This window comes from Rhea pennata, chromosome 26 (assembly GCF_028389875.1).
Source record: "Rhea pennata isolate bPtePen1 chromosome 26, bPtePen1.pri, whole genome shotgun sequence".
NCBI classification, from domain to species: domain Eukaryota; kingdom Metazoa; phylum Chordata; class Aves; order Rheiformes; family Rheidae; genus Rhea; species Rhea pennata.
This window is the reverse complement of record NC_084688.1, coordinates 6,591,629-6,601,454: the sequence shown is the minus strand read 5'-3', so window position 1 is coordinate 6,601,454 and position 9,826 is coordinate 6,591,629. Positions and strand designations below refer to the sequence as shown.

General features: G+C 53.6%; 2 gene segments (V, D, J or C); both read right to left on the bottom strand.

The window, feature by feature from the left end:
- LOC134151126 (T cell receptor alpha variable 12-2-like) lies at positions 1–1,400 on the bottom strand. The segment is given in 2 exon segments: positions 1–458; positions 1,345–1,400. Coding segments are annotated over 2 exon segments (507 nt in total).
- An 863-nt stretch (positions 1,401–2,263) lies between these two features.
- Positions 2,264–3,543, bottom strand: LOC134151125 (immunoglobulin lambda variable 3-19-like). The segment is given in 3 exon segments: positions 2,264–2,275; positions 2,875–3,167; positions 3,492–3,543. Coding segments are annotated over 3 exon segments (357 nt in total).
- Positions 3,544–9,826: the final 6,283 nt, after the last annotated feature.

Sequence of the window (9,826 nt, the reverse complement as noted above, 5' to 3'; positions counted from 1 at the left end):
CTAAAAAGCATGCCTTGGCCTGCAGATCCCTGGGTGCACAAGAGAAGTAGTGTTGCTAGGGGAGAGCTGAGGAACCCTGTCCCACAGCTCTGCCTTGTCCAGAGGCACCCTCGCCTTCCTCCCTGCCTCAGGTTTTTGCACAGCCAAGGAAGCTTCCTGCACCAGAGTGTCTTCCACACCACAGAGGTACAAGGCACTGTCAGAGACCTTGACTTCCTCCAGCCGCAGGAGACTGTATTTCTTTGTGGTGTTCAGCAATATGGTGAATCGGCCACTCTCCTTTTGACCTTCTCCTGCCTGATAGGAGACCAGCTGTGGGGCTTGTCCTCTCCTCTGCTGGTACCAGAAAAAGCCATAAAAGCTGGAGGTCTGGTAGGTGCAGGTGGTTTGGAAAGTGCCCCTCTCCTCCACTGTGACTAGACCTTCTTTCTGAGTCACAGTGGTCTGGCCCATGGCATCTGGAAGAAAGCAGGAGTCAGTGAGTGTGCAGGGAAAGGCTTCAGGATGTAAACCCACAGGGTAGAAGGCTCCCTCACCCCTGCCCTGTTAGTGAGTGGTTTTGGGCAGGAGATTGGCCTTCTTGCCTCAGTGCAGATTCTGCAACGTGATAATCCCATCACTTCCTGCTGGGATGCTCCTGGATTAGAGCTTTTCTGTGGCCCTGCTCCCACCTCCCCACTCTCCTGCTGCCCAGGGGACAGGCTGTCTTGCCTGGCCCTCCTGTGTTGTACCAGAACACCTCTAGTGGGCTGAGGACTCCAGAGAGATGCTGGAAATACTTCATTCCCTCTCTCCATTACTTGTCATCTTGCATGCCTCTTCGGTCTTTGCAAATGAGGAAAAAGGAAGCCCTGGCTGTGCTGACATGCAGGAAAAAATGGGTCGCCAGGGCATGTTGTACTACACCTCCAAACCTGGAGAGAGACCTGGACACCCTAGTAAAATCTGTGGAATAAGAGCTTTCCAGCACCTGCATCAGCTTTGAAAAGTCCTGTATATCTGGGCTGCAAGGCAATCTTTTGACCCTGCAGACAGCAGAGAGCTTCTGCAGTGACACATCCATGGAACAGGGGGCCTAGATGCATCAGAAGAGAGATGCAGACAGGTAGATGGATGGTTGGGGGGAAAAAGCTGGAGAAAAGAGTCTTAGATAATCTGGGGACAAGATATTTCTTTGCTGTCTCATCTTTTTTCTTTTCCAGCAGTGACAGCCTCTTCAGATCGCACATGCAAAACACCCATGTGATCTGGTATTTCAAGATCTTTGCAGAAATCTGGTGATGGGGTGATGGTTTCCTGAGGGTAAAGAAAAGGACTCTGCTAGGAGTAAAAGACTGTGCTTACCCAGCGAATTCCCCAGGAGGGCAGCGAGGACGAGGTATCGGAGGTACATGCTGAGGCTGACCCTGCTGTTTGTGTATGAGAGAGTCAGAAAACCACCTCCCAGCCCCAAGAGAGCTGAGCTGCCGGAAATGACTCTGCAAGGGGAGCAAAGAAGGAAAGAGAAAGTGTTTGTTCTTGTCACACCTGAAACATGCCATCTGCAGCCCAGCCTCTTCTGGCAGTGACACACATTGCTCCTCAGGCAACAGCCCGCTGAATGTGTTCACGACAGGGGAAGACGTGGGGGCTCTGGGTTCCCCATGGTAAGAAGTGGCTGTTCCTGGCCTGATGTCCCAGTATAGTCCTCATTTCCCCAGCTAGAAATGCCTGCTCTCCTGCACACTACTGCTTGGTCCTTTGAGGATTTCAAGGGTTTTCCCCACTGGCAGTTCCTCACCTTCCCCAGGGATGCCCAGTTCTCTGCAGATGGTGCTATTTCTTCTGGAATAGAAAGGAATTTCTCCCTGGTGTCAAAGAATATTGGATTGAGGCTGTCTAGAGTGAGTCATTTAGCATAACTTACTTAGCATTAGCAGCTAAATTTACTGAAGCCTTAGGCCACAAGCTGTGAACTAGTCACCTAGTTATGTAAAAGAAGCCCCCAAATCTGGTCCAAACTGGAAAGATTAGGAAGCCTAATTGTCCAACAAGGAAAGCTGCAGCTGCAGAGCTAAGAGAGGAATTTCTTGACTGCCTGCTTTAGGTTAGAGTCCCTCTCAGGAATAAGAAGTTCCAGAGGCAGTTAGAGTCCCTCTCAGGAGGAAGTATAGGAGTGAGTTTCACTTCCTCCCCTGCTGCAACTTTCCAAAGCTGCGCAGCCTGATCAGCATAAGGCACGCTAGCAATGGGAAGTGTAACCAACTTAAAGAAGGGGATGCCCTTAGCTGAGATACTAGAAAATGGGAAGAAGATTGAGGGAGCAGCCAGCTTATTAAAAGAGCGTGCAGTTACATTATGCCAAGAAGACTGGCTGTTTGCAACAAAAGATGGTAATCCAGCACAATGGTGGCCACTGCAAGGAACTTTTGATCAGGAAAAATTAACTTTTTTTGTGATATCATCTAGAAGATATGTTTCCAGCTCAAATGGATTACTGGTATGTTTGGGATAATTGGGCATGGGCACAGGAGCATTCAGGGCAAGAGGGAGGGAGGAAAGGAACCCTGCCAAAGGTAAAACTGGCACGGACAGAGGCTTGTACCTCGGACTGTGCTCCAAAAATTTCTGCTCCATTTTATGTGTCTGACAATCTACCTGTTGTTCCTTCTCCTCCTACTCCTTCTACTTTACCAGCTGACCGCCCATGGCTCCGTCTGGGCCCTGTCTGGCTCCTCTGTGCCCAACGCGCCTAGCACAACATGCTGCCCCACTCCTGGCCAGGCAGCCACAGGCGCCACCGATGTGCGGAGAGCAGAGAGGCACCTGGGCACACACAACCCCCAACACCTCCCCAGAGCATTTGTGCACAGCGGCAGCACCGGCTCGTCTCACTGTGTCTCTCACAGTGCAGTAATACAGCGCGGTGTCCCACCAGCGGGGCTGGGCAAGGCGCAGGGTGTTGGAGAGACGGTCTGCCGCGATGAGCAGGGTTCCTGGTGGGTCCAGCACCACTTTTTCTCCTCTGAAACCCATTGCTATCAGCTGCGGCGGCTGGTGTAGACGCTGCCGGTACCACTGAGTTGAGTCTGCAGCAATGCTAGGATGTGAGCAGGTGATGTTGATGCTGGTGCCCTCAGTGGCCTCTGCCAATGGCTCCTGCTGCACCTGGGCTCCACCTGCAGCCACTGCCAAGAGAGGAGAAATTCACATTGACAATGGCTTTCCTGCCCAGGAAGAAGGGGAGAATGGAAGGATGAAAGGAGGATCGCAGCCAGGAAGGGCTGTAGTGAGGGAGGCATGGCTGAATCATCTGGTGGAGACAGCACAGATGAAGGAGGGAGAGAGGTGGCGGGCTTGGCTGGTGGGCTGGATGTCCAGCAAAAGGAGGTCTGCATAAGAACCCGAGAGGCAGTGGTGATGGTGGCCCTAAGGGCCTCAGACCCCGTGTGGCTTCCCCTGGGCACTGCCCCCAGCTCCTAATCCCCCCTGCCGCTGTCAGCCCCACGCACCCAAGAGCACTGTGGCCAGTGCCGCCAGCCCTGCACCCTGGCTCCGCCGCATCACACTGCACCGCACAGCACCACTGAGCCACCTGTGCCTCACTGCCGCCTGCCAGCACCGACTCTCTGCTGTGGCGCCAGCGCCTCCTCTTGGTCACCAGTGCCAGCTCCGCCCCAGGGCTGTGGCTTGCCCCTGCCCCAGCACTGTCCTGTTCTAGGCCTCACTTTTCATTCACATCCAGGCCTTGGCTGCAGCGGGGAGGTGAGAAGGGCAGGAGTGGGGCACTCCGTTGTACAGTGGCACGTGGAGGCGGTGGTTCTCCTCCACGCATGGCACTCCTGGGCTCGCGATAGGGACCACACGGGAGGGGAGTCGCAGGAGCTAGGCATCCTGTCCGGGACGAGCCCTGGTGCCCCCGGTACAAATGAGCTGGTGCCCCCAGAGCTCCTGCATCCTGGCTGCAGTAACAGCTCATATGCTGCTGCACAGGAACAGTGCACCTGAAAGGGACATTAATCCCACCCCTCCCTCAAATGCCGCTGGCTGTTGCTCCTCGTGGAGCTGCTGCAGGCATGAGAATTTTTCCCTGAAATGCCAGAAACAGCAGCCCCGGGAACAGCGGCCTCAGGAACAGTGGCCATGAACAGCAGCGAGCAGGAGCCTCCCCTCAGCCACAGGACCTGAATGCAGACACTCGTGAGAGACCCGTTGGAGCAAAGCTCCTTGGTCATGGGTATGCAGGAGAGTGGGCAGGGTCTGCCCCCTAACATGGGCACTTGGTCATGGGTATTCCCAGAGCCAAGGGGAACCGAGAGCTGGGACCTGGCTGGGCTCCCAGAAAAACTCAGCTCAGGGTTCCACTCACCTGAAAGAAGTCCCCTGCCCACAGCGTGTTCTCTGCACCTGGTGCTGTGAGAGTCCATCCAAGGAGTCACTTCTCTTTGGGGTGATGGTCGGACCTCTGTGAGCCCCACTCTTTGCCAGCGCTGGACTCGCAAGATGCATGAGGGCTTCAGGACTCTGGCACTGAGAACACCAAATACAGCCCCTGAATCACATCATCCAGTACTTCAAGGGGCTGCAAGAGAGACTGAGGGTTGTGGCATTTCTCCAGCAGCCCCTCACAGCTGGAGAACACTGACTTGACCTCCTCTCACTACAGGAGCTGAGGATCCCCCTGCCTCCAGTGTCCAGGGAGAGGCCTCTGTGCAGGACAGATGCCACCCTGTGGCTTGGGTGCCCCATCTCCTCTGTTTTTGGGAAGGCTGGGAGGTGCCCAGCAAGAGGAGTGTGGTGCTGGAGCCCAGCAAGGGAGAGGGGAAACCTCAGGTGTTCTGAAATGAGGAGATTACTGGGAGACACACAGGATGGGTCCCCAGTCTGCAGCATTGCTATGCCTCCTTGGCAGAGCTGCTTCTCTCTTCATCCCTGTGAGTAGGAAGTGGAGCCCCCTCGGCTCCACTCCGTCGCTGGTGATGCTGTGCCAGGACTGGCTGTCAAGCCCAGCCATGCCACCAGGCCTTAAGGAAAGCCCAACTCCAGCTTGCTAGGGAGACAGGGGCCTGATGCAGAGCCCAACCCAACTCACAGACCCCAACCCTGCCAGCCCAGTGACGTCCACTCAGTGGATGGGCCTCACCCATCTATTTTGGCTGCTGCTGAGAGATGCTCCTGCAAGGGCTATGGCCTCCTCCCAGGCTGCCCAAGAATGCTGGAGGATTTCTCCAAAATGTTGATGGGAAGAGGAAAGGTGCCACGTGAGAGGCAAGGAGGGAGCCCCTGGGCAGGCCTGTTTCCACCTCATCTGTGGCAGATGGAGAGGCAGCAAAAGCTGAGGAAACCTGCCCAGGAACATGGGACAACAAAGGTGGGCAAAGGTGTTTGAGGAGCAGGAAATCCCCTGGCAAAGGGGGTGGGAGGGGTATGGAGCAGATGGGAAACCCTGACAATATCCCACCAGACTTGGCAGAGCTTCACACTGGAAAACTCAGAGCATGTGGCTGCAGCATCTCCAAATGAAAGGTTTCACCTGGGAAATGCCAACACATTTTGTCAGGGCATATTTTAAGAAGGCTTTTCAGTACAAACCGAGTGGGTGGTTTTCCTTGTGGGGAGATACTAGCTGCTTCTGGAGTTGCCCTGAATTCCCCCAAGCCATGGGAGCTCTGAAGCCAGCTCACCTGCATCTCAGCCAGGGCCAGACTGTGGGAATGGTCTGCTCCCAGGTGATCCTTCAGGTGAGGTGTTGTACGGGGGAGGGAGTACACCAGGACTGCATTCCAGTGGCGCTGCTGGTGGTAGAGAGCCCTGTCCCTTTTCAGTGTTGGTGCTGGGTTTTGGTACTTTTGGAACTAGCCCCAGTGTCACTGCCTGCCTTCTCCTGGTCTCCCTAGGAACTCACACCACTCCCAGTGGCTGCTGGCTCTGGTTAAGGGCCCACTGTGGCTGAGGGCTGCTTCATCCCTGAGGACCCAAGCAAGTCCATAAGCAATGCCACTCTTACCTAGATCAGGAGCTGAGGACACCTCAAGAAAACAGTCCAACCCACAAGGGGACCTTGGAATTGCCTGGGCACATCCATGAAATCTGGTACAATCCTGTACACAAACACTAACCCACAGCCAGGGCACACAAACCTGTGCAAATCCATACACAGATGTGTAGACTCAAGCAAAAATGTGCATGAGTGCACATGCACATGAAGTTACATAAATTCACTCATGCATGCACATGCAAACACACATGCATGCAGGAACGTGAGCTCATGCATGTGTGTACATGCACACATCAGATACATGCACACTGGTGTGTGCACACACATGCAAAAGAACACAGACATGTGCATGTGCTCAATCACACAGGCTGGTACACAAACACACTCTTACACCCAGTAGTGCTGATAACCACACAGAAGGGTATGGGGAGATACCAAGGGGAGGAGAAGCTGAGGACTTCCCTTGCAGAGCAAGGCTGGAGCACTCTGTGCAAGACAAGGCCCCAGAGACATTGACAGTAATCTTTGAGGACTCTGAGGGACTGCCTGCCCAGAGAGAGGAGGAAGAACAACAGGTCAGCAGATTTCTCCTGCAAGATGCATTAGGAGGAAGAGATGGGAAACCTAGCAGCACAGCTCACCTGCTTGTGGAGGAGTGGACTAGGGATCATTGGAGGGAGCTGGGAGGGAGGGTGAGGACACGGCACAGCCTCACACATAAGAGACCATAGACATCCATCCAGGGCTTGCAGGGTGGGGAGCAGCTGTGCCCCTCCTGAGAATGGAGCCACAAACAGCCCCACAGAATTGCTGAAATCTGACGTCACCTGCCTGCAGGGGACCCCTCTGGCAATTGTTCCACATTTCTTCCCACGCTGGTACATTTCTGCTCTGGAAATCATAGGACCTTCCATCCTGTCACTCAAAAGAAGCCTCCCTCCATGAGGGAATGAGCAGGGCTCAAACCCAGAAATGAAAAGGCAGCCTAGAGAGAAGCAGCAGGACAGCTCTTGTCATTAGCTGGGATATTTTCGATTCATTGTGAGCATCTTAGAAAATTGTCCCTTCTGCAAAGGGTGCCGCTGTGCCTGTTGCAGTGCAGGCACACTATAAAAGCCAGTGCGACTCCCTCATTCTCTCATCTGTTTCCCTCACCTCCTCCTCTGTGTTAGCCAGGTGAGTCTGAGGCCCCCTTTCCTCCTCTTTCTCCTCTGGGTTTGTCTCAGACAATACCTGCTCCCTCCTCCTAGGCTGGGTCTTGGGGCTGCTTGTCATGGGAGGGAGAAGGGGGAAGAAGGCCTAGCTTAGAGTGCTGCTGGGGCTTGGCTGCGGTGCATCCTGGGTTATGGGCAAGGCACGAGCCTTCCTGGGCATGTATGCTCCCTCCATGGCCCTGGCGGGACACAGAGATAGACAAGAAGTCTGTGTGCCTACCAGCACAGGGTGCCAGTCCTGGCCAGGAAAGTATTTTTACTCTGTCAGGGCAGGTGACAGATTGCTGTTCACAGACACACACACCTATGTCCCTGCTCTGCTTCCTCCCTGTCGTCTCTTAAAAGTGTACCTCCAGCCTCTAGATATGTCCTGCTAACACCTGTGCATGCCATGATAAGCTTCTGGTGCCACACCACTGGACAACTGCTGCAACAAGCCCTGTGTCAGGCAGGGCCAGAACTCCACTGCTGTCACTGAGCCCCTTCTCGTGGTTGTTGCCTTGCCCTCAGCTCCTTTCCACAGAACATCATTATGGGATCCTCCACTTCTGCTGCTGTTGGCAGCATCCTCAGCTGTGAGGGTCTCCCCATCACCTCTGAGTACTGTGACCTCTCCAGCATTTCCAGTCACTCTTGTTGCAGAAGATATCCCCCCCTGCTAAAGTCACTGGTGATGGCACCACAGAAGAAATTCAGAAGTTGTTGTAGGCCATTGATTTTGTAGGGGCTAAGAATATGGGGTTCCCCTTGCAAAAAGAGGCCAGGTAAGGGGCTAGCCTGGGCTCCCTAAACACACAGCCAATGTCTAACGTCTTGTCTTCCACTCTCTCCCCACTCTTGGTTGTCTTTTCCTCCACTGGCCATGACACTTTCCCCTTCTCCTCTCTGCCCCAAGCCAGCCACGGGGGGTCCTGCTGGCTCCCCTCCTTCTGTGGAGGCAGCAGACACAAACCCTGCAAAAACTCTGACATGCTCAAGGGACACACTTTCTTGCCTGCTCCCTACACTGAGAATCTAAGCTTGAAGCAACCACATTTCCCTCTTTAGACTCACTAAACTTCTATTGCATCTAATTCAATTGCATCCATGTTTTGCTTTTTTGTTTGTTTGTTTGTTTTTTCACCCGTCTATGGACAGTATCTCAAGCTGCACAGGGAGAAAGGCATCACTATTGGGGGCCAAAGCAGGCAGACAGGCAGTTAAGGTAAAGGAACAAAGTGACTTTCACCTTTCCCAGAGTAATGGGAAGGACAGATGCACTGCAGTGGGATCCTTTCACGTACTGTGCCTTGGAGGCAAGGAAGATATCTCCAGCTGTTGCTGAGCTAGTTGCCATCAGTCCTTGCCTCACTGAATCTCTACCCAGAAACACTCCATTGGCTGTGGAGTATGTCCTGCAGGTAGGGAGCCTGACCACTGCTGTCACTGAATGAGCAGCCCAGGACTGTAGGACACTCTGGGAAGAGAGCAGCCCCACAAACACTTGGGGAAGGGATTTCCTCTCACTCTGAAGGAGGCTGAGTTGGGGAAGGAGGCTTGGGCATAACATGGCCCTGAAGGATGGCAGAAGTAGGAATGATGGGAGAAACAGCCTTGTTGACAGCCCAGGACCTCTTCCACCTCACTCTCTCATCCATCACTTGAACGATGGGGTATCATCTACACCTAAGGGCAGAGGTATTGACTGCAGGTCCCCTATGCTGCCCACACATGCAGTGGCTCATGTAAGCCACGTGTTGCACAGTTGTGCTGAGTTCAGGTGACTTACTGGGTTCAAAGGAATATCCTGGGCCAACTGAGCTGGGCACAGGTTCTGGGCCAGGAGGGACCAGCATAGGGTGGTTTCTGTCCCATGGGGTGAGTGAGACATAGCCACATGCTGGCCCCCACTCCATGGGCCATGACCATGGCACCAGTGGCTCTGTCCTCTAAATCCAGCATGCCTTTCCTTTGTTTGCTGGTAGCTCCAGCCTTTCCCAATACAGTTGCACTGCTTCCAGCTTCAGCCTGGCACAAAGCTCTTCCCTGGTCCTGGTCAGAGAACTGCAGTCACGGTCCCTGTCCCTGAAATGGCAGAAGAGCCTGTGCACACACAGCCCCTCACCACTGTGCCAAGCACTTCCTCAAGGGTGTTCAGTGTGGGTCAGAGTTTACCCAAACGTTTTGCCATCACGAATTTTCAGGAAGCAGCACAGAAAATGTGACATGCTGTTTAATTATTGTGGGCAACCCATGCTGAGGGAAGTGCACTAAAACATGCAGCAGGAGGAAAATCTGAAGAAGTATTGTACAGCAGAGAACAGAAGTAAGCAAAGAGTGACAGAAAGGAAATATTACACAGGCAAGTCTCACAGTCGAAACTACCATCACCTCACCAGAGCAACTGAATCAGAATAAGTATAAGCCATATACTGTGGAAGATATGGTAGGGGAACAAGGTGACCCTTCACCTTTCCTGGAATCAAAGAATCACAGAATCAGTAAGCTTGGAAGGGGCCTTTGGATAATATCTAATCCACCCCCCCTGTTCAAGCAGGGTCACCTAAAGCATGACAGACAGGATTGTATCGAGGCAGGCTTTGAATATCTCCAGAGAAGGAGACTCCAACAACCTCTCTGGGCAACCTCTTCCAGT